The sequence below is a fragment of the Pipistrellus kuhlii genome, unplaced genomic scaffold (assembly GCF_014108245.1).
Source record: "Pipistrellus kuhlii isolate mPipKuh1 unplaced genomic scaffold, mPipKuh1.p scaffold_m20_p_6, whole genome shotgun sequence".
Taxonomy (NCBI): Eukaryota; Metazoa; Chordata; class Mammalia; order Chiroptera; family Vespertilionidae; genus Pipistrellus; species Pipistrellus kuhlii.
The window spans coordinates 26520399-26548221 of record NW_023425562.1 but is presented as its reverse complement, the minus strand read 5'-3'; the positions used below and the strand labels follow the sequence as shown (position 1 = coordinate 26548221).

Here is a 27823-nt window from a genome sequence, read left to right as displayed (position 1 = left end):
GACGAGGGGCGGGGCCGGGGGCGCGCAGGCCGCACGCACCGCGCACGTCCGGGCCGCGGGGTCCAGGTGGGCCGTGGTCCGCGCGCGGCCGCGGCTGCCCTCCTCCGACGCGGGAGGGGCGGACGGAGAAAGGCTCGGGCCCGGCGGGAGCCATGTTTGTGGCACGCAGCATCGCGGCGGACCACAAGGACCTCATCCACGATGTCTCTTTCGATTTCCACGGGCGGCGGATGGCGACCTGCTCCAGCGACCAGAGCGTCAAGGTGCGCGCGGAGCCTTCGGGCGCGGCCGATTCCGGAAGGAGGAGCGTGGGGTGCGCGTGATCCGCTGGTGGAGCGGAGGCTCCCGCGCGTAGAAAGGGGGACGGCTTCCGATATGGGGGCGCGCCGCCGGGCCCCAGGCCTGGAACCGCAAGGGAGGCAGGCCAGCCGCGCCCGGCCATCCTCGCCCCCTTCAGCGGGGTATACGGCCGCCACGGAGTGCTTGGTGCGCCAGTGCTGGGCGGGCGGGCGGGCGTCCTGGCCACGTGCGCGCTCCCGCCCCTGGAGCCGCTGGGAGCCCGCGGGTTTCCCGCGAACCCTCGTCCTGGTCCCTATGGGTGGGAGTCAGGGAGCCAGGGAGCTTCCGGAGCTTAGTCTCCAGTCGTGGTTTGTACGATGGTCGTAATACGAAGCTTGCTCAGTGCGGGGACTGTGCCGTGCAACCTGTAGGGGAGTCAGTTCGCGGTGTGTTCCCAAGTTCTGGGCGCCTCACCTGGGGAGATGATTCTTGCCTTGTGTTCAGATAGGAGGCTCACCTTATTTCGCGTTGAAAGAAAAATGCAAATCTAGGGGACTGTTTCCTCCTCCCCACGTGGGAGTCTGTACTTGTTGTTCTTCTTTTTTTAATATAGTTTATTGATTTTTACAAAGAGGAAGGAAGAGGGATAGAGAGAAACATCGATGAGAGAGAAACATCGATCAGCTGCCTCCTGCACACCTCCTACTGGGGATGTGCCCGCAACCAAGGTACATGCCCTTGACCGGAATCGAACCTGGGACTTTTCAGTCTGTAGGCTGACGCCCTATCCACTGAGCCAAACCGGTTTCGGCTGTACTTGTTCTTTAATAAATTTCCACCTTTGCTATACCACCTTCTGTGTAAAAAAAAAAAAAAAAAAAAAAGGCAAATCCACTTCTACTTACCATCTAGCACTTGGGAGTGTTGATCTTACCCTTTGAGACAGGATGGATGGACCTGGGGAGTATTAGGCTACACTAATCATTTTAAATTGTACATGACAGTTCTGTGGTGTTAAGGACAACATTTTCATTGAGCAGCCCATCGCCACTGTACATCTCGAGTACTACTTTTTCTTCATCCTAAACAGAAACTCTACGTAGTAACTCCCTCTTCCGTTCTCCACCTAGCACCTGGTCACCTCTAGTGCTCTTTCTCGTACTTCATATAAATGGCATACACCATTTGTCCTTTTGTGTCTGGCTTATTTACCTTATTGTGATGTTTTCAAGGTTCATTCGTATTTATGGCATGTATCAGAATTTCATTTTTAAGATTGAGTAATATTTTGTATGTAATATTTTGTATGTATACAATAGCCAATAGGTAGAGATGAAGGTTTGTTCATCTACCTTTTGGCTATTGTGAATATTGCATTCATGTCTGTTAAGTGAGTAGGTACTTTTTTTTTCTTATCCACTTATTACTGAATTATCTAATAGATCACTCAAATTGGAGGTTTTGTCTGTTAGTGTGCAGTGAAGATCTTCATTATTTTAGCTTTTTATATATTTTGGATAGTTTCCTTAGGTTCATTCCAGTTGAGAAATTAGTAAATATTTTAAAAGCATTTGAAAATAATTGGCAAATTGCCAGTGAGAGTATTGATTTGATAGGATCATTTTCCATGTCAGGCATTATAATTATGTTTTTTTTTTTCCATTTAAATGTTTTTTTGTTTTTTAAATATATTTTTATTGATTTTGTACAGAGAGGAAGGGAGAGAGACAGAGAGTTAGAAACATCCATGAGAGAGAGTCATCGATCAGCTGCCTCTTGCACACCCCCTACTGGGGATGTGCCCGCAACCAAGGTACATGCTCTTGCCCGGAGTCGAACCCAGGACCTTTCAGTCCGCAGGCCGATGCTCTATCCACTGAGCCAAACCGGTCCCGGCCATTTAAATGTTTTTATGTGGTAAAATCCAATTTGCCACTTTACATAAAATAAAACTTACCATCTTGTCCATTTTTAAGTGTATAGTAAGTAATATCAGGTACATTCATATCTTTCTGCAACCATCTACCTCAGGAACTTTTTGGTTTTGCAAAACTGAAATTCTGTACCTATTAAATAATAGCTCCCCATTCCCCAACCCCCAGAAACCACCTTTTTGCTTCTGTGAATTTGACGACCTCATATAATAAGTGGAATCATACAGTTGTATTTTTTGTAACTGGATTATTTCACTTAGTGAAGTGCCTTTGAATGTTGTAGCATGTGTCAGAATTTTCTTTTTAAGGCTGAATAGTCCATATGTATTGTATATACCACATTTTACTTACTCATCTGCCCATGGACTTGGGCTTTTACATTTTAGCTATTGTGAAAAATGTTGCTATGAATGTGGTGTACAGATAGCTCCTTGAGACTCTGAATTTTATTATTTGTCTTTTAAATTAATTTTATTAGTGTAACATTGGTTAATAATATTATGTAAGTTTCAGGTGTACAATGCTGTAAAACATCATCTGTGTTTTGCATTGTGTGTTCACGACCCAAAGTCTCCTGTCATCATATATTTGATCTACTTTTCTCTTTCTCTCTTTTTTTTTTTTAAATTTCTTTATTGATTAAGGTATCACATATTTGTCCTCAACCCCCCCAACTTTACTCTCTTTATCTTTCCCTTACCAGCCCTTCCCTCTGGTAACCACCATACTACTACTATTGTTCCATGTCTTTCAGTTTGTTCATTTGTTGCTTCTTTTTTATATTCCACATACGAGTGAAATCATGTTTCTTGTCCTTTTCGTCTGACTTATTTCACTTAGCATGATACTCTCAAGATCCATTCATGTTTTTGCAAATGGCAGTATTTCATTTTTTTTCTTACAGCTGAGTAATATTTCATTGTATATATGTACCATATCTTTTTTTAAAAATATATTTTATTGATTTTGTACAGAGAGGAAGGGAGAGAGATAGAGAGTTAGAAACATCGATGAGAGAGAGTCATCGATCAGCTGCCTCTTGCACACCCCCTACTGGGGATATGCCCGAAACCAAGGTACATGCCCTTGATCGGAATCGAACCCGGGACCTTTCAGTCCCCAAGCTGACGCTCTATCCATTGAGCCAAACCGGTCCCGGCATATGTACCATATCTTTATCCAGCCATCTGTTGAAGGACACTTTTACATTGTTTCCATGCCTTGGCTACTGTGAATAATGCTGCTGTGAACATAGAGGTACATATATCTTTACAAATAAATGTTTTCAAAATTTTTGAGTAGATACCCAGAAGAGGGATTGCTGGGTCATACGGTTAGCTCTATTCTTAATTTTTTGAGGAACCTTCATACTGTTTTCCATAGAGGCTCCACCAGTTTACATTCCCACCAGCAGAGAATGAGGGTTCCCTTTTTGTCACATCACATCATCTCCAACATTTGTTATTTCTTGTCTTTGCTAGTAGGTATTCAAACAGGTGGTATTTCATTGTGGTTTTGACTTGCTTTTCCCTTAAAGTTGAGCATCTGTTCTTGTATCTATTGGCTGTCTGTATGTCTTATTGGGAAACGTGTTCAGGTCCTCTGCCCATTTTTTAAATTGGATTGTTTTGTTGTGGGGTTGTTTGAGTTCTTTATATATTTTGGATATTAGCCCTGTTTTTGGAGGTATCGTTTGCACATTATCTTCACCCATTCGGTTTGTTGCTTTTTTTGTTTTGTTGATTTCTTTTTCTGTGCAGAAACTCTTTAATTTGATGTAGTCTCATTCATTTCTTTTTGCATTTCCCCTAGGAGCAATGGTTCAGTATTCACTAACTTGGTGTTTATGTCAACATAGAAACCCTAACTACCTTGAATAAGACTTGACTGTAATTGTAATTGTGTCTATTTCCTATTAGAGCTCAAGGTGCCTTGATCCCACCCAGTGCTTATTAGCCCGGGGCCTGACATCCAAGGTTCTCAATAAATATTTGGATGAAAGAATGAATGTTTGCTTATTCTCTTGTGAATTCATGTTCACCTCCTTTGCCCTAATATTAATTTAGTCTTAATGTTTTTCATATTAATTTTTTTGAGTTCTTTGAATGAAATATATGTCTTTTAATTTTTTTATAGGTCTGGGATAAAAGTGAAAGTGGAGATTGGCATTGTACTGCTAGCTGGAAGGTTAGTATTTATTTTTACAATAATTTAAAAAAAATTGAATTGTTTAATATCTATTTGGAAGTATCAGTGACTTTGCTGTTCAGCTTTGGGAGAATTATAAAATTTATTCTTCTTTTCCTAAAAAGGGATTTTACATTTTTCAGTATAAAAGTAATAGAATACACTTTAGAAAATTTGAGAATAAGAGAATTTGTAGTTCTATAGCATTCTAACATAATTATATTTAGCATGTTAGTATTACTTTTCTATTTACATATTTTCAATAGCTATGATGTTTCATATATTAGGATACTTTTTAAAATATATATATATTTTATTGATTTTTTTTTTTTTAATAGAAAGGGAGAGGGGTAGATAGTTAGAAACATTGATCAGCTGCCTCCTGCACACCCCCTACTGGGATGTGCCCGCAACCAAGGTACATGCCCTTGACCGGAATCGAACCTGGGACCTTTCAGTCTGCAGGCTGACGCTCTATCCACTGTGCCAAACTGGTTTCGGCACTTTTTTTTTTTTTAATATATTTTATTGATTTTTTTTTTTACAGAGAGGAAGAGAGAGGGATAGAGAGTTAGAAACATCGATGAGAAAGAATCATCAATCAGCTGCCTCTTGCATAACCCCTACTGGGGATGTGCCCGCAACCAAGGCACATGCCCTTGACCGGAATCGAACCCGGGAACTTTCAGTCCCCAGGCCGATGCTCTATCCACTGAGCCAAACCGGTTTCGGCTGGTTTTGGCACTTTTATTAATTTTTAAAAAAAATCACTTCACTCAGGATTTTACATACCTTAAGAGTCATCAATTTTAAGTGTATAGTTCAGTGAGTTTTAGTAAAATTGTGCAAACATCCCCACAATCCAGTTTTTTTTTTTTTTAATACATTTTATTGATTTTTTAAGAGAGGAGGGAATAGAGAAGTTTAAAACATCGATCCCAGAGAAACCTTGATCACCTGCCTCCTGCACACCTCCTACTGGGGAAGTGTCCGCAACCAAGGTACATGCCCCTGACCGGAATTGAACCTGGACCGACCTTTCAGTCCGCAGGCCTATGCTCATCCACTGAGTCAAACCAGTCACGCAGGCATCTTCAAACTACGGCCCGAGGGCCACATGCGGCCCGCAGAGGAGTCTGATCCGGCCCGCCAGGTTTTTTGGGCAGTGAGCGCAGCCGAGGTGTTACAGTAGGAATTAGTAGTTCATATAGTCCGGCCCTCCAGCTCTCTGAGGGACCGTGATCTGGCCCCCACTTTAAAAAGTTTGAGGACCCCTGATAGAGCCTCAAATCTAGTTTTAGAACATCTTCCTCAGCCCTGAAATTTCCCTTCTGCTTATTTTTTCTCTCTCAAGCTCCAGGCAACAACTGAACTATTTTCTCTTATAGCTTTACTTTTTTTAAAATACACTTTTTAGATAAATGGTATTCTATAATATGTAGTTCTTTGTTTCTGACTACTTTCTCTTAGCATGTTTTTAAGGCTTACCCATGTTGTGGCATGTGTAAGTAGTTTGAGTTTTTGTAATGCTGAGGAGTATTCCATTGTATAGAGAAAGCCATGTTTTGTTTATTCATTCACTAGTTGATAGACATTTGGATTATTTTTAGTTCTTCATAATTATGAATAATTCTATCATTGACATGCCATATAAGTCTTTGTGTGTACATACATTTTTATTTCTCTTAGGTAAATACCGAGGAGTGGAATGGCTGGGTTGTATATGTTTTAATTTTCTAAGAAACTGCCAAACTGTTTTCCAAAGTGCCTGTGCCATTTTATATTCCCACCAAGAAATATATGAGGGTTCCAGTTTGTGTACATCCTCGCATACAGTTGGTATTTTCTCACTTTTATTTTTATTATAGCCATCTTGGTTGGAGTGAATTGCTATCTCATTGGGTTTTGATTTGTATTCTCTTAACGACTAGGATGTTGATTTAAGTTTTTATGTGCCTATTTGCCATTCATACTCCTTTGGTGAAGTGTCTATTCAAATCTTTTGCCCTCTTCCCTTTTTGAAATTGAGATGAGATTCACACAACATAAAATTAATTATCCTAAAGAAAACAATTCAGTGGCATTTATTCCATTGACAGTGTACAGCTATCACTTCTGTCAAGTTCCAAAGCTTAATCATCCCAAAAGGAAACCCCATTTTTTGCTTTTCAATTTTACAACTACTTCCATAAGTACAGAGTGTTTTCAAAGGCTTTTATAAATATAAACATACCAATAAATACTATACCTTTTTTTGCTTAACCAATGGATATTAAAGTTGTTTCTTTTTATTGTGATGAACATCTTTGTGCAATATTTATTCTTTAGCTAGATTGTGCTTTACCTGGAATCTGACATTTAATAAAATCTCACTGCCCTTAGTACATCTTTTTATTTAATAGCCTGTATAAATAAGAATTAAAGGTGAAACAAGAATAAGACTGGACGAGCCGGTTTGGCTCAGTGGATAGAGCGTTGGCCTGCGGACTGAAAGGTCCCGGGTTCAATTCCGGTCAAGGGCATGTGCCTTGGTTGCGGGCACATCCCCAGTAGGGGGTGTGCAGGAGGCAGCTGATGGATGTTTCTCTCTCATCGATGTTTCTAACTCTCTATACCTCTCTCATCCTCTCTGTAAAAAAAACCAATAAAGAAAAAAAAAAAGGACTGGACGAAACAAAGAATAAATACTAAAGATGTAAGGTTTGCTTTTGGATGATGATATTGTTATCATGGTCAGATTATGAAAGTATTCTGAGATTATTGAGTGTTAAAGAGTTAGATATGCAGAAGCAAAAAACAAATTTTATAAACATAATTGGTGGACTGATGCTTATTAGATAGCATTTTTACTGGCAAGCAGAAATGAAATTCTGCCGTGAAGACCTTTCAGACCTTTTTTTCCTTTGGTCAATGGGAAGAGTTGAAGAACAGTAATTTGACATTTTTCCTAAATAAAGATACTGCTTTTGAGATTTAACTTATTTTCTCAGAATACAAGAATTTGGGTTTCTCTATATTTGTTCACTCATTGCCTCTTTTACTAGAAGAGTCCATTCTCTAGACTAGGGGTGTCGAACTCAATCAGAGAAGGGGCCAAAATCTAAAATCCAGCCTAAATCGCGGGCCGAATGGTTTACTGAACAGTCATAAACTGTCATTGTGATGGAAACGCAGCGGAGTGCAGTGATGACAGCGCGGTGCGGGCCACATTGCAAGGCCTGGCGGGACGGATTTGGCCCGCGGGCCTTGTGTTTGACCCATGTGCTCTAAACAGACATCAGAGTCATTTAAATATTTTGTTGCTGTAGTTTCTATAAACTGTTAGGCTTTGAAGCAAATAATTTTGATTAATCTTACAATATTTATTAAGTGGATGGTTCCTGAAGATATAATTTGCAAAGTTAGTGGACTAGTAGGATCTCTAAAACTTTGTTTAGGCTAAACTCTGAAGCAGGTCTCTATTAGCACTTGAAGAGATTAGCTTTATCCAGTGGATTTTTTTTTATTAGTAAAATGTTAGAAGAACTTGACTCCAAAAAGGCTACAATTCTAAATATCCTTAAGTTAAAAAGTTTTAAAATTTAAATTTTTCTATTAATGTTAAATTGAATAGCTTTCTTCTTTTACTGAAGTGAAAATAACTGTATTCTGTTTCTTTAAGTAAAACCTTAAATGTGTGAAATATGAGTAAACTCATTTTTTTGTTTTTAATTCATCAGACACATAGTGGATCCGTGTGGCGTGTGACATGGGCTCATCCTGAATTTGGACAGGTTTTGGCTTCCTGCTCTTTTGACCGAACAGCTGCTGTTTGGGAGGAAATAGTAGGAGAATCAAATGACAAACTGCGAGGACAGAGTCATTGGGTAAGACATTTGTTAGTTTTTGAGAAATGCGGGGCATGCGCATCCAAGGAGCATCAGTCTTTCCATGGACACTTCAGGCACTTGTGTAAGATGTTCTCACTCCCCTCTGTGTTTATCAGTGTCATTGTTCTTTCTTCCATGTTTTTCTCCTGTTTACCTCATTTTGTTTTGGGCCTGAAGTGGTACTTAGGAGTATTCATGGCATTGTTGAAGTATAACTTTAATGGTGAATCCAGAATATTTGCTTTGCCATATAATACACTCTAAAATTCTTTAAAAATTGTTTTTTTCCTTCTTACAAAATATACTCTCTTATACTCCCTCCCTCCTTTTTTTATAATCTGTTTCTGCTGTAACTCTAGTTCTTTCTTTCTTTATTTTTTTAATATATTTTATTGATTTTGTACAGAGAGGAAGGGAGAGAGATAGAGAGTTAGAAACATCAATGAGAGTCATCGATCAGTTGCCTCTTGCACACCCCCTACCGGGGATATGCCCGCAACCAAGGTACATGCCCTTGACCGGAATCGAACCCGGGTCCCTTCAGTCCCCAAGCTGACGTTCTATCCATTGAGCTAAACCGGTCCCGGCTCTAGTTCTTCTTTGATTGAGTATTTGAATTTAGATAAGAGCATAATGTGTTTGCTATTCAAGTTTCCTGTCTGTAAAGGAGAGAATTGAACTCGATTGCCTTGAAGACCCATTCCAGTGTTTTCTCCCTCCCTCTTTATTTTTCATAATAGATATTGAGGTATAAGTATAAAATTCAAAAGATACAGACAGCCGAAACAGGTTTGGCTCAGTGGATTGAGCGTCGGCCTGCGGACTCAGAGATTCCGGGTTTGATTCTGGTCAAGGGCATGTACCTTGGTTGCGGGCACATCCACAGTTGGGAGTGTGCAGGAGGCAGCTGATCGATATTTAAGAGTCTCATGCTCTACCGACTGAGCTAGCCGGGCACCTGTCTGATCGATATTTATCTCTCATCGATGTTTCTAGCTCTCTGTAAAAACATTAATAAAATATATTAAAAAAAAAAAAAAGGTACAGACAAGTGTATACAGTAGGAATGTCCTCTTCTCTGGTCATACAGTTTTCTTTCTAGAGGCAGTCAATATTACAGATTTTTTGTGTATCCTTCTGGATATATTTCATGTCTTTATAAGGATATAAAAGCCCTAGCCAGTTTGGCTTAGACTCGTAGGGGCGTCGAACTCAATCAGAGAAGGGGCCAAAATCTAAAATCCAGCCTAAATCGTGGGCCGAATGGTTTACTGAACAGTCATAAACTGTCATTGTGATGGAAACGCAGCGGAGTGCAGTGATGACTGCGCGGTGCGGGCCACATTGCAAGGCCTGGCGGGACGGATTTGGCCCGCGGGCCTTGTGTTTGACACATGTGGCTTAGAGGATAGAGTGTTGGCCTTGGACTCAGGGGTCCTGGGTTCAATTCCGGTAAGGAGTACATGCCCAGGTTGTGGGCTCGGTCCCCAGTAGGGGGTGTGCGGGAGGCAGCAAATCAATAATTCCCTCTCATCATTGATGTTTCTCTCTTTTTCTCTCTCTTCCTCTCTGAAATCAATAATATATATATATATATATATATATATATATATATATATATATATATGTATATACACACACACACATATATTTGTGTGTGTGTATACATATACATATGTATGTGTGTATATACACACACATATATAAAAGACATAAAAAGAATGGTACAAGGTGGGTTGGGTCAGACCAGACTTGGTCAGCAACCTCAGTATTTGAGTTCTGACTAAGAAAGAATTCAAAGGCTAGACTATAAGAGAAAGTTTATTTAGCAAGTTACAGAAGTAGACGTGAACTGTAGAAATGGGCTCAGGATATGCTGGATAAAGAGATGATTCCTGACCCTAGTTGGATGGTGAGAGATTTTATTCTGATACTCAGAATGGCACCCAATTAAAAACTTATTGTTTATTTTTGGAATTGTCCATTTAATATTTTCGGACCGTGTTTGACATCCAGTAACTGAAACCACAGAATAGGAAATCACAGATAAGGAGGGAACTATTGTATATAATTTAAATTGTTAATTAAAAAAATTTTTTTTTCAGGTTAAGAGGACAACACTAGTGGACAGCAGAACGTCTGTTACTGATGTGAAATTTGCTCCTAAGCATATGGGTCTTATGTTAGCAACCTGTTCAGCGGATGGCATAGTAAGAATATATGAGGCACCAGATGTCATGAATCTCAGTCAGTGGTCTCTGCAGCATGAGATCTCATGCAAACTAAGCTGTAGTTGTATTTCTTGGAACCCTTCAAGGTAAGCTACAGTAGCACAGCAAACTTCTGATAATTTAATCCTAGTAAAGCATATTGTAAATTTTTAAAAATCCTCACCCAAGGAAATGCTTTTAATGACTTTTAGAGAGAGGAAGGGATAGACAGACTGAGAAAGAGAAATAAACATTGATGGGAGAGAAAAACATTGATCTGTTGTCTCTTGTACATGCCCTGACTTAGGATCAAACTCATAAACTGTATGTGCCCTTGATTGGGATTAGAATCTGTAACCCTCAGTGCCTGGGCCAATGCTCTAACCACTGACATACACTGGGCAGGGCAAGAGATCCTTCTTTTTTATAGCTGTATATATTCCATTGTGTAAACGTATTATAGGTTTTTAATTTTATTTTTTTTAAAGAATAGTGTTGATTTTTTTTTTTTGAAAGAAGAAGGTGGAAGAGAGAAACATCATGTGAGAGCATAACATTGATCTGAGGTCTTCTGCAACACCCTCTACTGGGGATTAAGCTTGTAACCTGGGTAGGTGTCCTTACCAGGAATTGAACTAGCAACTTCTCAGTGCAGAAGACAATACCTAATCTACTGAACCATACTAGTCAGGGCATACCACAGCATTTTTATCAGCAAATACTGATAGGCACTTCCCCCTGAGAATTGTCAGTCCACTCCCTTTCTATGCCCCTGATTCTATTATATTCACCAGTCCATTCTGTTCTTCAGATTTTTTATTCACTTGATTTTTATTTTATTTTATTTTTAAATATATTTTATTGATTTTTTACAGAGAGGAGAAACATCGATGAGAGAGAGACATCCATCAGCTGCCTCCTGCACACCCTCCACTGAGGATGTGCCCACAACCAACATACATGCCCTTAACCGGAATCGAACTTGGGACTCTTCAGTCTGCAGGCCGACACTCTATCCACTGAGCCAAACCAGTTTCGGCTATTCACTTGATTTTTAGATTTACTTGTTGGTAGATATGTATTTGATTGTTGTTCATAATTTTTATCTTTACCTTTTTCTTCTTCCTCTTCCTAAAGAATACCCATTAGCATTTCATATAATCCTGGTTTGGTGTTGATGAACTCCTTTAGCTTTTTCTTATCTGTGAAGCTCTTTATCTGACCTTCAATTCTGAATGATAGCTTTGCTGGGTAGAGTTATCTTGCTTGTAGGTTCTTGCTGTTCATCACTTTGAATATTTCTTGCCACTCCCTTCTGGCCTGTATAGTTTCTGTTGAGAAATCAGCTGACATTCCTATGGGTACTCCCTTGTACATAATTGACTTTTTCTCTTGCTGCTTTCAAGATTCTCTCTTTGTCTTTTGCCCTTGGCATTTTAATTATGATGTGACTTGGGGTGGTCCTCTTTGGATTCCTCTTGTTTGGGGTTCTGTGCGCTTCCTGAACTTCTAAGTCTATTTCTTTCACCACGTAGGGACAGTTTTCTGTCATTATTTCTTCTAATAGGTTTTCAGTATTTTGCTCGCTCTCTTCTGGCACCCCAAAAATTCAGATGTTGGTACGCTTAAAGTTTTCCCAGAAGCTCCTTACACTGTCTTCATATTTTTGGATTATTTTTTCTTTTTGTTTTTCTGGTTGGGTGTTTTTTTGTTTCCTCCTAGGGAGGCAAAGGAAATCAATATATAGGTAATTAGATATTTTATTGAATAGAAATAAATAATTTAGCCTAGAATTTAGTAGAGTTCATTCTCTTATTGCTTATCTTTTTGCTTTTTAAAATTAGTTTAGAGAAGAAAATGCCGTTTGGGAGCATGAGAGCATGCCTTCTTGAGGAGTTTCTTCTTTTTGTTTAAGCAACTTAAAATCTTTTTGTCATGAATTTAATCACCATAAGGGTACTTTTCTTTCCGTAGTTAATGACAAAATCTTTTAGGAAGAAAAATTTGAAGACCTTTTAGGTGTTTTGTTTTTGATCTACTGAATGCCTGAAACATTTTCTTTTGTGGAAAAAGAAGCTACTTTATTATTTTTATTTTATTTTTTTAGCAGTAATAAAATGTGGTAAATACAATGCTACAGGATGGTAGCCATGATCCCTACCCTGAGCAATCTCAAGGACACACTCCCAAGGTGTGGCTGTGTTGAATATATGGCAGGGATTTAATCACAGTCTTGCTTACTTGCAGGTTCTAGAGCTGCTGGATTAAATATAATAATTTAATCATTATGTGAAATATTTTTTGCTTTTCATTTCTAGCTCTCGTGCTCATTCTCCCATGATAGCTGTAGGAAGTGATGACAGTAGTCCAAATGCAATGGCCAAAGTTCAGATTTTTGAATATAATGAAAACACCAGGTCAGTACTGGTTTCATTAAGTGTTGTTCCAAATTGCATTTTAATAACGTTAGCTTTTAAAAATGTTTAATTTTTAAAAGTGTTATTCCTTTATTTATTAGCTGAATTATGTATTATTTATTACATTAATTTCCTATGAAATGCCATGTTCAGTGATAAGACTATCCTATATAATAAAAGCCTAATAGGCTAAGTGTCTAACCATTCATTTTCTATACAAACAACTGTAAGCCTACTGTTGCCACACCCTGTATTTCAGAGGTGAGTGGTGGAAGATGACCACCAATCACTATGATGTGCACTGACCACCAGGGGGCAGATACTCGACTGGTATGTTAGCTTGCTGCTGGGTCTGGCTAATCGGAACTAGGTGAGACGGGCAGGACATGCGTTGGAGCCCTTCTTTGGTTCTTCCCAGACCCTGATTGTGCACTGGTGGGGTCCCTCGCCCTAGCTCTCGGCAGGTTACAGAGTACTTTAATCTTGTAGGTAGTGGAGGTAGCTTTTATATTAGCACCATTTTCCAAATGTAGAAAGTGAGACCAATAAAGTAAAATGTCTAGTCCAAGGTCAAAAAGAGGAGTCAGGACCACATAGTAAAGCTAGGGTATATGTAAGATTGTTCAAGGTGATCAGTATAGGGTGAAAAGAGGTCAAGGAAGGAACCTCAAAGTGCATACTAGCTTGGAGATATTTCAGAAAGAATGTTGTGATGAAAAGAAGGCCAAGTAGAGAATACTGGAAACACCAATACAGTGACGTAAAAATAGGTTTACAGTTGTAATTATGGAAAACAGAGTTTATTCTTGTATTTACTAATTGTTTTATTATTTTCCATACAAACAACAGTAAGCCTACTGTTGCCACACCCTGTATTTCAGAGGTGAGTGGTGGAAGATAACCTCCTCTCTAACACACTACTTCAGTTCTATCCCTGATAGCCATTTGAAGACAGAAAGAAGTAATAGAAAAATCCGATATGCTGTCTCCTTCATTGTCTTGTTCTTTATTTGCAGATATAAAAATAGAATAGAAAGGATAATGTAATAGCTTCCTTTATCACCACTTAATAAACCCCCACTCAATTCCTGTTATCAGCTTTGCTTTTTTATTTACACTCAAATATTTAAGAAATTCAATTATCCTTTTAAAAAATAATTCACTCATTTTAATATATTTTTATTGATTTTTTACAGAGAGGAAGGGAGAGAGAGAGCTAGAAACGTCGATGAGAGAGAAACATCGACCAGCTGCCTCTTGCACACCCCCCACCGGGGATGTGCCCGCAACCAATCAATGTACATGCCCTTGACCGGAATCAAACCTGGGACCCTTCAGTCCGCATGTCAACGCTCTACCACTGAGCCAAACCGGTTTCGGCCAAGATCTCATTTTAATTAAGTTTTTCTTAAAAGTGTTTTAAATTAAATTTAAAAAAATCAACAGAAGAAACCTGAGAAGTTTTATAAGTTTCTTAGGGCTACAATAACACATCACTACAAAGTGTGGCTTAAAACATTTATTCTTAGATTTCTGGAGTCCAGAAGTCTGAAATCCAGGGGTTGTCAGGACTGCTTCTTCTAAAATCCTTCCTTGTGTCTTCAAGCTTCTAGTGGCTGCAGGAGTCCTTGGTGTGTGGCCACTAACTCCAATCTCTGCCTCTCTTCATATGTTCATATTCTTTATATGTCTTTCCTCTCTGTTCTTTATAAGGACATTCAACATTGGATTTAGGTGATGCTCTCATCCCCAGATTCTTAGTTATATCTGCAAAGACCCTTTTTCCAAATTGGGTCACATGCACAATATAAGTGTTTAGGACTTGGACATACTTACTACATACTGCAGATATATACATTTATTGTGAGCAATATAAAAATAGAGGTATGTCAACATGTAGATTTAAGAATTTTTTATTTTTGGAATTTTTAATGTAAAATTGTTTGTTTTTTCATTAGGAAGTATGCAAAAGCTGAAACCCTCATGACAGTTACTGATCCTGTCCATGATATTGCATTTGCTCCAAATTTGGGAAGGTCTTACCACATTCTGGCCATTGCAACCAAAGATGTGAGAATTTTTACATTAAAGCCTGTGAGGTGAGTTTTTGAAACAATTACTAATTTAAAAGTGTTCTTAACTCTTAGTTATTTTCATTTGTGGAGGAGAGTGTAGAGGCAACTGTGATCTGAAGAATGTATTCTTTAATGAACATTGCATTTTAATTACAGTCCAACCTTGATTCTTGAACATCTCCCATCTTGAACAATTCATTTCTCAACCCAACAACCCTTTCATGCTGATACCTGTATGATCAGTCATCCCCCACTCAGACTACAAAAGAGTGTGTGCGAGTATACATCAGTTTATTGCTAAATTTCACATTATTAATATCTCAGGAAATTGTGCTGTGAATACTTCTGTGTTTTATGGCTTTTGTTGCTACTTATTAAATTGTAATTTTTAAAAAAATATATATTTTATTGATTTTCACAGAGTGGAAGGAAGAGGGATAGAGAGCTAGAAACGTCGATGAGAGAGAATCATTGACCAGCTGCCTCCTGCACACCCCCCACCGGGTATGTGCCCACAATCAAGGTACATGCCCTTGACCAGAATCGAACCTGGGACCTTTCATCCACAGATCGACGCTCTATCCACTGAGCCAAACCGGTTTTGGCTAAATTGTAATTTTTTACTGCGCATTTTCTTTTTATAAATTTTCACTTACATTTCATGTTCTTTTTCTTTTAAAGTGTTTATAGATTAAACAGTACATTAGACATATACTGCATATAAGAAAGGTTAAAACGGAATCATTTGTGGGTGTAGAGTAGATTAATTCAATTTACATTATTATTATTTTTTTAAAAATATATTTTATTGATTTTGTACAGAGAGGAAGGGAGAGAGAGAGAGAGAGTTAGAAACATCGATGAGAGAGAGTCATCGATCAGCTGCCTCTTGCACACCCCCTACTGGGGATACGCCCGCAACCAAGGTACATGCCCTTGACCAGAATCGAACCCGGGACCCTTCAGTCCCCAAGCCGATGCTCTATCCATTGAGCCAAACCGGTTTCAGCTTACATTATTTCTAATAGGAAAAAATGATTTGGTTTTTGAACAGCTTTCAAGAATGAATTAAGTTCAAGAACCGGGGTTTCACTGTATGTTTTATTTAGACTGATACTAACAATGAATTAGATCCTCTGAATATAATTGATATTCTATAAATGTTTGAATGAAGGTAGTTGTCTAAGGGAAAATTAAATTAACAATGAGACATTCTTGTGAATAACCTTTTAGCTTTAAGTTTGTAATTTTTTTCCTCCTTCTATTCTCTTCCTATTGCTTTATTTTCTTTTCATCCTCACTCAAGGTTATGTTTATTGACTTTTTAAAAAAATATATTGATTTTTTTTTTTTTTTTTTACAGAGAGGAAGTAGGGGGGGGGGGAGAGTGTTAAAAACATCAATGAGAGAGAAACATCGATCAGCTGCCTCTTGCACACCCCCTACTGGGGATACGCCCACAACCAAGGTACATGCCCTTGACCGGAATCAAACCTGGGACTTTTCAGTCCGCAGGCTGATGCTCTGTCCACTAAGCCAAACCGGTTAGGGCTGTTTATTGATTTTATTTTATTTTATTTTTAATATTTATTATTTATTTATTTATTTTTTACTATCATTTGTAGTAAAAAATAAATAAAATAGTACTTAGTGTCCAACAGAAACCACTGCATCTGTCAAGCAATATCTCGACTGCAAAGCTTCTCTTACTGTTGGTGGATAGATAATGACACAGACAGTCACTATCACCATGGCAACAGTGCCCAGGAACTTGCACATGGAAGGCTGGTTCTAGAGCAGTCATGCCTCAGCTTCCTCCGGGGTATGCTTTTCCTGCAAGTCTGGTGTGCCCTCGGGTACCACCAACTCAGTGCGGCTCCAAGACTGCAGACTGTTTATTGAGTTTAGAGAGAGAAGAGGGGAGGGGGGAAGAGAGAAATATCTATGTGAAAGAATAACTGATTGGTTGCCTCCCAGACAGGAGTCCTGACTGGGTATTCAACCCACTACCTGGGTATCTATATGCCCTGATGGGGAATTGAACCAGGAACCTTTTGGTGTGTGGTCAATGACCCAGCCATCTGAGCCTTCTGGCTGGGCTTCTACTACTTTTCTTTTAAAATGAATTATTTCATCTATTTTATTCCTGTACTTTGGGGGAATAAAATCCTCTTTCATTGTATTTTCTATGAAATAGTCTTTCATTATCTTTTATGTGGTGGGATCACGCCAGGTATTAGAGTCAGTTGAACATTACACAACTCAATGAGCTAATCGGGGGAGAGTATGGATATGCACATTGTTATAAAATAACTAGAGGCCCAGTTATTTTCTTCTTACTAGAAAATAACGAGATGCGTGCACCAGTGGGGTCCTTCACTGCAGGGGTCAAGCCAATACCGGCTCTTCGACATGCCAGAGGGGTCCCAGATTGCAAGAGAGCGCAGGCCAGGCCAAGGGACCCAATCATGGCCTGGGAGGGACCTTGGGAGGCCCGGTGTGTTCAGTCCATCTTAACCAGTCCCAATCAGTCGGACTCCAGCATCAAGCTAACCTGATAGGAGTGTCTACCCCCTGGTGGTCAATGCACATCATAGCAACTGGTGGAATAGTTGAACGAATGGTCAGACACTTAGCATATTATATAGGATATGTTAAGTAGGTGAGGCCATTTATATATATTTTTTTGTTTAGATAGGTGTGTTTTTGTGTGAGTATGTGTGTGTGTGTGAACCTGTTTGCAGAATTACTCAGGAAATTTTTTTGTTAACAGGAAAGAACTTACTTCCTCTGGTGGACCAACAAAATTTGAAATCCATATAGTGGCTCAGTTTGATAATCATAATTCTCAGGTTTGGCGAGTGAGTTGGAATATAACAGGAACAGTGCTAGCATCTTCAGGGGATGATGGCTGTGTAAGATTATGGAAAGGTAAGATTTTGATAAGAATTATTGCCTTATGTTGCTGCTTTAGAATTTTCACTTAGAAATGTAAACTAAGTATTTTGAAAAAAATTATCTTTCCATAGCTACTTTTAAATTATGTCTTATATAATTTATTTTGAACCTTTATCATTTTACCTAGTTCATAGTAGTTAAAGACTAATTGAATTGTTTTTAAGACTCTGTGTGGAATAAAGCAACTTTTTATATATGTACTAGAGGCCCGGTGCACAGATTCGTGCACTGGTGGGGTCCCTCAGCGTGGCCTCCGGGGATCAAGCCAAAACCGGCAGTCCAGTGCAGCCTGCCACTCTTGCCTGTCGCTTTTGCTCATCCCGGCCCCACTACACCTGCTGCCGCCACCTGGTAGGCTCGCTGCCACTCTGCTGCGGTCTGTGGGCTGCGGCGGCGGCCAGCCATGAACCCTGCATCTGGCACTCATAGGTCAGCTGAGCAGCACTTCTGCTATGGGAATGCACTGACCACCACAGATCAGCTTCTACGTTGAGCATCTGCCCCCTGGTGGTCGGTGCACATCATAGTGACCAAATGGTCAATAAGTTGAACAGTCACTTAGGCTTTTATATATATGTAGACTAGTGGGTGCACGGTGTGGTGGTGTCCCTCAGCTTGGCCTGCACCCTGTCCAGTCTGGGACCCCTTGGGGGATGTCCGACTGCTAATTTAGACCCAATCCCTGAGGCTTTGTCCTGAAGTTCTCCTGGCCTAATTAGCATATTACCCTTTTATTAGTATAGATATTTTATTGATTTCAGAGAGGAAGAGGGAGAGAGAGAGAGAGATTTAGAAACATCAGTGATGAAAGAGAGTCATTGATTGACTTCCTCCTGCACACCCCCCATGGGGATCTAACCCACCATCTGGGCATATGTCCTATTTGGGAATCAAACTGTGATCTGTTTCATTGGTTGATGCTCAAGCACTAAGCAACACGGGTCGGGCAACAAAGCAACTTTTAAAACTGAAAGTAACTGCCACAGAAATATGCGGTATCTCTAAAATACTGTTTGCTATATGTGTAACTTGTGTAAATTCAGGATAGGATTAGAGTCATCTCTTACTTTATTAAATAATTGCTTTAGCCAATCAGCTATTAATAGGAGAAAATCCAACACGTTCCTCACTTCCACCCTGCAACTCCCAAAAGTTCAAGAATGATCCACTGATTCTAAGGTTTCTTACAAATGCCAACCTGAGAGAGACTGTGGTCTGATTAGTTGACTCTGTGGTTGCGGTAGTGTGGTGTGCACGTTCGCACAGTAATTTATCCACTGGGCAGAGGTGTCTTTGATTTGTGCACCACTCTAGTCAGTGTCTTCCCATACCTTGGATCCAAAATTGTAAGTTAGTTCATTTATCTTGAACAGTTATTGTTTCCCAAAAATGCAGTTTGGCTATGTCAGTTTTAGGCTGTGGTAGAAGTAGCCCAGACTTCTCTTTCAAAAGATTAATTTGATTTCACAGGCTTTGATGCCCTTTTCTGCCTCTGGGCTTTAGTGAGACCACTAACTTCAGCAGGCTCCCTAACTTGGGTTTCCTTGGGTTCAATGTCTCCAGTGACCAATTTTGCATGCAAAGAATTAAGCCATTTTGGATAAGCCACTCAAACCCAAAGGTTTTGTTTCCTACATCCATCTCTGAGGACATTGGGTACCCATTTGACTTATACTTGCATAATCATTTGACAGTTCCATTATCCTACATATACATGTAATTGAAACTTGTTATAATGAAGATAAATGATTTATCTTGATATTAACTTACTGTAATATGTGACATCTTAGAGAATTATCTTCGAGGAAGGGAAATGGGAGGTGAAAGATTTATTTGTTAAATTAGTAATTCTTTTAAGACTTTAAAAATAATTATTAAAATTAAGATAAGTGTTTTGTATTTTAAAATGTCTTTAACATTTATTCTGACTGACATGTAGCCTGTAGTTTAAGGACATGAACATAGATTTGTGCCCTTGAGCATAGGTATTAATGTATTTGACCATTTCCCTTTCAGCTAATTATATGGACAATTGGAAGTGTACTGGTATTTTGAAAGGTAACGGGAGCCCTGTCAGTGGGAGTGCTCAGCAGGGAAACCCAAGTCCTTCACTAGGTTCAAATATCCCAAATCTTCAAAGTTCATTAAATGGATCTTCTGCTGGCAGGTAGGCTGTTTTATGGTAAAACTAGAAATTATTTTATTTTTCAATCATTCTCGTGGCCATACTAAAGGCATGTTATTTTATGGATTTTAAGACTGAAGAAATTTACCTATTCATAATATTATTTAGTGATAATATTTACAGGTAGGTTGTGAGGCCATACAAACAAAATTATATTATGCAATTTAGATAAAGAGGAAATATGGATAATACTGAGGATTTTAGCCATAGATTATTAGTGTACTAGTACTGCTGGCAGTGTAGCCTTTGAGTCGGGTCAAACTGAAATCTTAAATAAAATGAATTAATTAAGGCTTTGTAGAAGAGAGTAAGTTAATTTTTTGTTGTTTAAAATGTTAATGGAGACTGAGAAAAATTCTAAGTACTTAATTTTTTTTAGAATTTTTAACATTTTAGATTATTATTGATCTTAAGGAATATTTGATGTGATCTAAAGAGTCATACTGTTGTTTTTGTATTCAAATTTTAAATATGTGAATTTGTATTGTAAAATTATTTTAATATGCCTTTGGAATATTCAGGAACTTTAAAGCACAGCCTTAAAAAACTGTCCTGTGGTTATCCTGTTGTCATCTTAAATAAAAGAATTTTATTAAAAAATTTGTCAACTATTTTTATATTGTTGTATTTTTATAAAGAAGTCCTGTTATTTGATTTTGAGGTTTAAGTATTTGCATAGAAACAATTTTAGGTTACCATAGAAGGTAGCAAATTATAAAGATGATTCCAGAAGCAAACAATACTATTGTATCAATAGTATAAATTAAAAGGAAAAAAACACAAAATCTAGTTTTAGGTTGTTGCTTGTATTGCATATTTTCTTTTGTAAAGAGCTTTGAAATTTTGAAATTGGTTCTTACTGTGCTAATACCCATGTGTCTTAGATCTGTGATGCATTTTCCCTTCTCCAATTGTATTATGTCCTTTAACAGAAAGCACAGCTGAGTACCAGCTAACTGGAGTAACTTTGCTGTTTTGCTGCTTGTTGCATGCACACAGGAATGGAAAGCGAGCTCCTTTCCCCCTTCCCCAGCGCCATTTGACCTCTTCCAAGATACACCAGCAGCCTGCTTACTACTAAACTGCAATCCAAAAAGCTTCTAAAAATACAGTATATATCTTTTTTTTTTTTTTTGTATTAGCCAGTTTATTGACACTATTTGAAACTTTTAAATATAAATAGAGAGGCTTTTTGTTGAGATATTGTCACCAAAACAATTTTTGGAAATGTTCCTGAAATTAACATGGGTTTTTAAAATGAAAAGGATTTATTATCACCCTTATAAGTAGTTGGGAGGAGGGAAAATATAACTTTATTCCATTTGGAGAATGAAGGTTTATTTCTTTTTTTTTCTAAAACAGTAAAATGATGAATTTTTATAATTTTAATTTGAAGATTGAATAAATATTTTTCATAAAGATTGTTTTGAGTGCTAATCTGTTTACCTTTTGTAGAATTGGTTTAAACATGATATTCAATACAACTGTCATTTCTTTGTAATATTTAAAAAATATTAGTAAAGGTGGAGAATAGTAGCAGTAAAATGGAACTGTACAGTTTGTAGCCAAGTTAAATATTTGGTATTGCATCATTTATAATTTGTTAGTACAATTAAAACACCTTTGTAAGTTTTTTATTCATATTCACTAAAGAGATAAATGTTTCTTTTGTGTGCTTGTATATATTTATGGTGTGATTTTATGGTTTAAATTTCCTTCAAGTCAAAATTTGGAAACATACTGTAAGAGAAGCAATTGAAGTTTTGCTAAAATTGTGCATGCACATTAACTTCCACATTCCTTGTCCCTGAATTTGCTTAATTTAGTTGACTGCTTCATGTAGTTAATATCTTATAGAGCTCTGACCTTGAAGACAAAGCCATAAATTTTTGTTTGCTAAAGTGCATAATTATTATGAGTAAGTTATAATTAAATGTCAGAATAACAGCAATAGGTCATATTCTTTTAGTTATCAAAATTTTGTACTATTGTAAGGATTTGCAGGAAACCAACCAAGTGTATTCACAGATTGTATTTCTTTGAAAGTATGTTGCAATAACTGGCTATACTTTGTGAAAGTATATTTGAATTGGTTTTCAGTATCATGTTTGCATTAAGAAATGTGAAATATGTGCCAGCTGCTACTACAAATGAAGCGTTACTTAAATTAAGAGCTTATTATATTTGTAAATTTATAGGATTGCATCAAATGTTTCTGAGAGGTTAGAAAATGTTTTAAATTATGTAATTGTCTTTTTTTTTTAACATTCATGCTGGTAATTTTCTTTTTTAATATTTTAAGTTTAACAGATTGTAGTTTTTTCTTTCAAGTTTCTATACTTGCTTAGGCAAGCATGATTTGAGTAAGGGTCTTGATTTTTGCATAATATTGTGTTTTGCTAGGTTGGCATGAATCTATTAAAGCTATTTCCCGCTAGCATTTGATTTTTCCTCTTTGGTTCCTTTTGTATTTACTACTTTTCTCTTTCTCTTTTTCTTTTTCTGTTTTTTTTTTTGTGTGTGTGTGTGTCTTGTTCCTGTCTTCATTTTTTCAGGTATTTCTTTCCCCTTCTGGATTCCCCACAGGCTCGATCGAGATGGTGCAATTATGCCCAGCTTCTTCCTTCTCCTTCTCCTCCTCCCTCTCTTCCTCCTGTTCTGGTTGAGAACTCTTGCGATGCTGACACTGCTAACCTCCAGTATCCTCACCCATGCAGACAATCTCTGTCTAGGCCTCTTAATCCCTTAACTGAGAATGAAGAGGTTTAAAACACGGGCTTAACCCTTAAAGACTTTATTTCAGTGCTTGTAGATGCTTTCATTCTAGTTGCTTTTTGTTTTTCTTCTCTTTTCTTTCAGATTTTTCTAATATGGGGTCTGTCTTGCATGTATTACTACCAGAACACAGTGTTTGGAACCTAAACATGTTTGTGCTTCTGCATCAAAGGAATATTTCTTCATTGGTTGATATCCTTTGATGAAATGAGATATGTATAAGTAACATTCAACTGTGAGAATTACATCCACTAACTGACTTGAAAGTGCCTGTTCTGTAAATTTTACTTTGAACTGCTACCATGGTGTTAAGTTTCTTATGGTTTATCATATTGTTTAATGTGAAAGCATATCATTATAAAGTTCACTCTGCCTTTGATACATATTAAGAAATATGCTTTTAATTTTATAGGTTAATATTGAAACTGACCAGTTTGTAAAATAAATCATTCCTGTGTATAAAGCAGCAAAACATAATATGGACTGTTTGGTCTTTTTATTAAACAAAGGAATTTGTTTTTATTACATATAATTGCTGTTTAAAGCTATTGTAATTATTCTCCAAGTAGATTATTTAATAAAATATATTTTAAGTATATGAATCTGTTGCCTTATAAAAATAAAATGTATTCTTTTTGATAGTTGGTAAAGCTTGTTGCTAAAAAAAAATATAATCTAAATAATAAAAAATTAGAGGATGGGTATGACATTTAAAAGGTAGAAAGTCAATATGTAGACTAACATGTAGAAATGACACATACTGACTTTCAATCTAATTATACATTAGATTATTTTCTTTCCCTTTAATATTTTATTAGTGAATTTATTGGTGAAATTGGTTAATAAAATTATGTTTCAGAGGTTAGATTATTTCCTAAAATGATACTTTCAAAATTTAAAAGCAATCTATATAATAAAAGAGTAATATGCAAATTGACCATCACCCCAACACAAGCTGGTTGCCCCCATGGAGTCTTAAGATCCTGTCCCCATGTGGACACAAGTTGGCCAGCAGGGGAGGGCAGTTGGGAGGGACCAGACCTGCAAGGGAGGGCAGGTGGGGGTGATCTAGTATTTCAGGAATACTAGAGGCCCAATCTCGTGCACTGGGGGTGGGGGGTTTGGGGGGGAGTGTAAGAAGTCCCTGTGCCCTTTCGCAGTCTGGGACTTTGTCACCCACCTGCCTCAGAGGCAGGAGAGGCTCCTACCATTACCACTGGGCTTGCTATGGGCCCAGCTTCTGGCTGAGCAGTGTTCCTCCTGTGGGAGCGCACTGACCAGGGGGCAGCTCCTGTGTTGAGCGTCTGCCCCCTGATGGCCAATACACCTGATAGTGACCAGTTGTTCTGCCGCTGGGTCTATTTGCATATTACCCTATAATATGCAAATTGACCCTAGTGGCAGAATGACTGCTTGACCAGACACTATGAAGTACACTGACCACCTCTGGTCCCTTTCCCTGGCTGGCAGGCTCTGGTCCGCAGATAGTGAACAGGGAACCAGGTGTGGGTGGGGGTGGGGTAGCAGGGCCGGCACCCAGGGAAGATGGCCCTGATCGCAGGCCAGGCCTAGGGGCCATACCCACGCACACATTTTGTGTGTTGGAATTCTAGTATAGGATAATGAACATAAACTGATGAACAAAAATAGATCCTGAGACATGGAAGCATGGAATAGACCGTCAAACCTCAGAGAGAAGGCAGGGGAGGGGTGGGGGTAAGAGATCAGCCAAAGGACTTGTATGCAAACTAAGAACATAACCAACGACACAAGACAGGGCGGCCAGAGCCGTTGGTCTGTGGACTGAGGGGTCCCAGGTTTGATTCCAGTCGGGCATGTACCTTGGTTGCGGGCACATTCCCAGGAGTGGGTGTGTGGGTGTGTTAAGAGGCAGCTGATCGATGATTCTCTGTCCCTCTCCCTTCCTCTCTGTAAAGAATAAAAAGGGCGGTGAGGGCAGGTGTGGGATGGGGGATGGGAGCAGCTGGGGAGAGGCAATGGGGGAAAAAGGAGACATATGTAATACTTTAAACAACAAAAAATTAAAAAAAACACATTTCTGTGTATAAGGTGGTTGACGGCCCTTTGGGGTTCCAAACCGAATTACTTCCAAGTGGGCCAAGGCTTCCAAGGCGGCGCCTGTGGCTTAGTTACAGTGTGAAAGCCTTCCTCGGGCGGGTGCGTGCAGTGCTGAGCTCCTCCTCCGGAGCTGCGGAGCGCGGCTTCCCCGCTTCAAATCCAGGGCGCGCCGCCTCGCCCAATCACCAGCTCGCCGCCGCCCTGCCCAATCACAGGGCTGGCCGCCGCCCCGCCCAATCACCGGGCTCGTGCCCGCCCCGGCTCTTCGCGCGGCCCAATCACCAAACTCGCGCCCGCCCCGGCCCTGCGCGCTGCCCAATCCTGAGCAGCTCCTGAGTCCACCGGCTTCCGCTCGTGCGGCCAACAGACGTAAACCCGAAGGGCGCGCGGGCGGCCTTGGTGCGCGCACGCGCTTTTGTAGCGCCTCCTGGACCCCCCCCCTCCTCTCCTCGAAACCTGCGGCGGCGATTTCTTCTCATGCTACCCCGGATCTGCTATCGCGGGCTCCGTGAGGAGGCATCTCCCGTGTCTTGACATGCGGCTCGGCGGGAGGCAGGCAAATCCACTGTTGGCCGGCGTTTTGGCTGCCGGGGCGGCGGGGCGGTGACGGTTAGACCGGGGTCGGGAAGGGGGCGCAGGCTGCGGGGCGGGGGCTGCCGGCACGAGCCGGGGTCGGGGCGCCGGGCTACCTCCACCATTGCACCGCCAGGCCCCGCAGTAAATTCCGCGCAGGGAGTTTAATTGGACGCCCCTGTACCGGAGGCTCCTGGCCAACCGCGACAGAGCGGCTTCGAAAGAAACGGGCTTTGGCATCTGGGTCCACCGTCTTGTGTCTTCTTCCCACTGGGTGACTTCCAGCTCCTGAGCCGCACACCCGCTCTGCACACACGCTCTGCACAGTGCTCTGTGGGTGGGCGGGGCTTGCATGTGGCTGATGGGACCCAGGAACTCACATTGTTAACTACAAGCAGAGGGGTCTGTCCTGTCACCCATTGTTCACTTTTGTTTTGGTTTCTGCTAGGCGGTCTTCACCCTAGAGCTACTTACCACTTAATACCATTCCTACATTTTTTGTGTGTGTCTGATTTCTTTATGAAAAAACAAAAAATAAAAGAACAATGTTTAAGACAGTGTTTAAAATCACTCTACTTTTGCTTTCTCTTAATTCTTAGACTGTTTAGTAAAACATGAGCTCCTTTTTGAGGAAGTAATCTGGAGGACACCTGTTTTTATGACAATATTTCCATTTGCTGTTACCATTTTGAGGTTATTCGACTGCTCCAGGATCATCCCCCTTTTCTCCGATTTCAGTTTTGTGGGAAAAGTTTGCGGTGAGCTTTGAAAAGTAATATACTAAATGTCTAATTATAAGAAATGTGTTAAATGCCAAGAGTAAATGATGAATATAGGGGAACTTTGCTTTTTCCCACAGTATGTATCGTTACATGTGTTAATTGTATATGTAGACCTATAATTAATGAGTACAGTAAATGATATCTTATATATCCAGAAGTGTGATTAAAGCAATTAAGTATTAACTCAAGTGCAAAATTTTGAGGTTACCACTTTAAGGAAATAGCAAAGATGGCTACTTAGTTTAAAGATAACATGATATTGTCTTCACTTGAAGTGATGGAGGAGAAGTGGGAATGCAATACAGAGGGAAGTTAGGAATCTGGTATGTCCACGGCTGGTATAAAACAAGCATAATCCTTTCTGGAAACAGGAGAATAGGTGTTAGATTAGGAATCTTCCACTGGCTTCTGTTACCCTTGCACCAATAGCAAAGCTCCATCCAGGCACTTAACACTATATCATAATTAATAGGGGTAGTCTGCAATGAGAACCGCCTTATTTATTTTTGCATTGCCGATGCCCATGAGAGTGTCTTTCATGATTTGTGTTTGATAATGATAGTTGCACCAATGATCTTTGCTTAATATCTAAATTTCCTTAGATTTGATTCCTAATAGGGATAATCTTTAAAGAGCTTGGTATGTTCTTTAATGTGGTTTATATATCTGTAAAAGAATAACTTAGTAATGAAAAGATTAGGCCTGGGAGGCTATTTGGAAGCCTTATGTAATAACAGTTAGATTAAAAAGTGATGGGCGGAGGTGTAAGAGATCAACCAAAGGACTTGTATGCATGCATATGAACATAACCATTTGTCACAGTCAGGAGTGGAGGGTGATGAAATGTGCTGGGGGGTGGGGGCGGCTGGGGAGAGGTCAATGGGGGAAGAAGGAAACTTATGTAATACTTTATTTAAACAATAAAGAATTAAAAAAATATATTTTTATTGATTTTTTACAGAAAGGAAAGGAGAGAGCTAGGAATGTCGATGAGAGAGAAACATTGACCAGCTGCCTCTTGCACACCCCCTACTGAGGATGTGCCCGCAACCAATGTACATGCCCTTGCCCGGAATCGAACCCGGGACCTTTCAGTCCGCAGACCGATGTTCTACCACTGAGCCAAACCGGCTTCGGCTAAACAATAAAGAATTTACAATAAATTAAAAAAAAGACGGTCGACAGGCATTGGGAATATAGAAATGGGTCTCAGCTCCACAAATATATTTGGAGTTAGAAGAATTAGAATTTGGTAACTAATTGAGAGTGCAAGAAGGATCAGATGGTCCCAGGTTTCTGTCTGACTTGTATAGCAAGAGGATATGGATAACATATGTCAAAACAAAGGATAACGGGAAGAGTGGGTTGGGGAGAAGTAGTGGATTTGGTCTTATATTTGTTGGCTTTGCACTTCTTGGGAGGCATTGAGGTAATGTAGCTATAAAGAGCCTTTGGTAATATGAGTGTATATTTTAGGACAGAGGTCTGAGCTGAGGTGAT

The 27823-nt window shown here is 39.4% G+C and overlaps 2 protein-coding genes and 1 non-coding gene across 6 annotated transcripts in view; 2 read left to right on the top strand and 1 right to left on the bottom strand.

Annotated features, from left to right (window-relative positions):
* Positions 1 to 23487, top strand: SEH1L (SEH1 like nucleoporin). Of its 3 annotated transcripts, none has more exons than XM_045574724.1 (9): positions 1 to 263; positions 4350 to 4400; positions 8120 to 8266; positions 10375 to 10586; positions 12798 to 12896; positions 14855 to 14995; positions 17745 to 17902; positions 19946 to 20096; positions 22670 to 23487. In XM_045574724.1, the coding sequence occupies exons 1-9, from the start codon at positions 153 to 155 to the stop codon at positions 22881 to 22883; spliced, it is 1284 nt and encodes a 427-aa protein (XP_045430680.1). In that variant the 5' UTR covers positions 1 to 152; the 3' UTR covers positions 22884 to 23487. The 3 variants fall into 3 exon arrangements, with proteins under 3 accessions (XP_045430680.1, XP_036275265.1, XP_036275264.1); XM_036419371.2 differs by lacking the exon at positions 22670 to 23487 and adding an exon at positions 21047 to 22547 and having other exon boundaries at positions 2 to 263; XM_036419372.2 differs by lacking the exons at positions 14855 to 14995; positions 22670 to 23487 and adding an exon at positions 21047 to 22547.
* Positions 16605 to 16864, bottom strand: LOC118708539. Its single transcript, XR_004984614.1, has one exon. It is a non-coding gene; the product is annotated as a small Cajal body-specific RNA 13 (non-coding RNA).
* Positions 23488 to 25387: 1900 nt separating the features above from the next.
* CEP192 (centrosomal protein 192) overlaps positions 25388 to 27823 on the top strand; it is a 76739-nt gene continuing 74303 nt past the window's right edge. The window contains exons 1-2 of one of the 2 annotated variants that reach the window (XM_036419336.2): positions 25388 to 25577; positions 26141 to 26299. The gene's annotated coding sequence lies outside the window, so the exon portion shown is untranslated. The remainder of the gene's footprint in view (positions 25578 to 26140; positions 26300 to 27823) is intronic. The other variant, XM_045574722.1, reaches the window with a different exon arrangement.

What these genes read in the sequence shown, in the direction of transcription:
- SEH1L (XM_045574724.1), top strand. Translation starts at nt 153, where the DNA reads ATGTTTGTGGCACGCAGCATCGCGGCGGACCACAAGGACCTCATCCAC. An exon ending in ATTTCTTGGAACCCTTCAAG is followed by an intron (nt 10,587 to 12,797) that starts GTAAGCTACAGT and finishes TTTCATTTCTAG; the next exon opens with CTCTCGTGCTCATTCTCCCA. An exon ending in GAATATAATGAAAACACCAG is followed by an intron (nt 12,897 to 14,854) that starts GTCAGTACTGGT and finishes TTTTTTCATTAG; the next exon opens with GAAGTATGCAAAAGCTGAAA.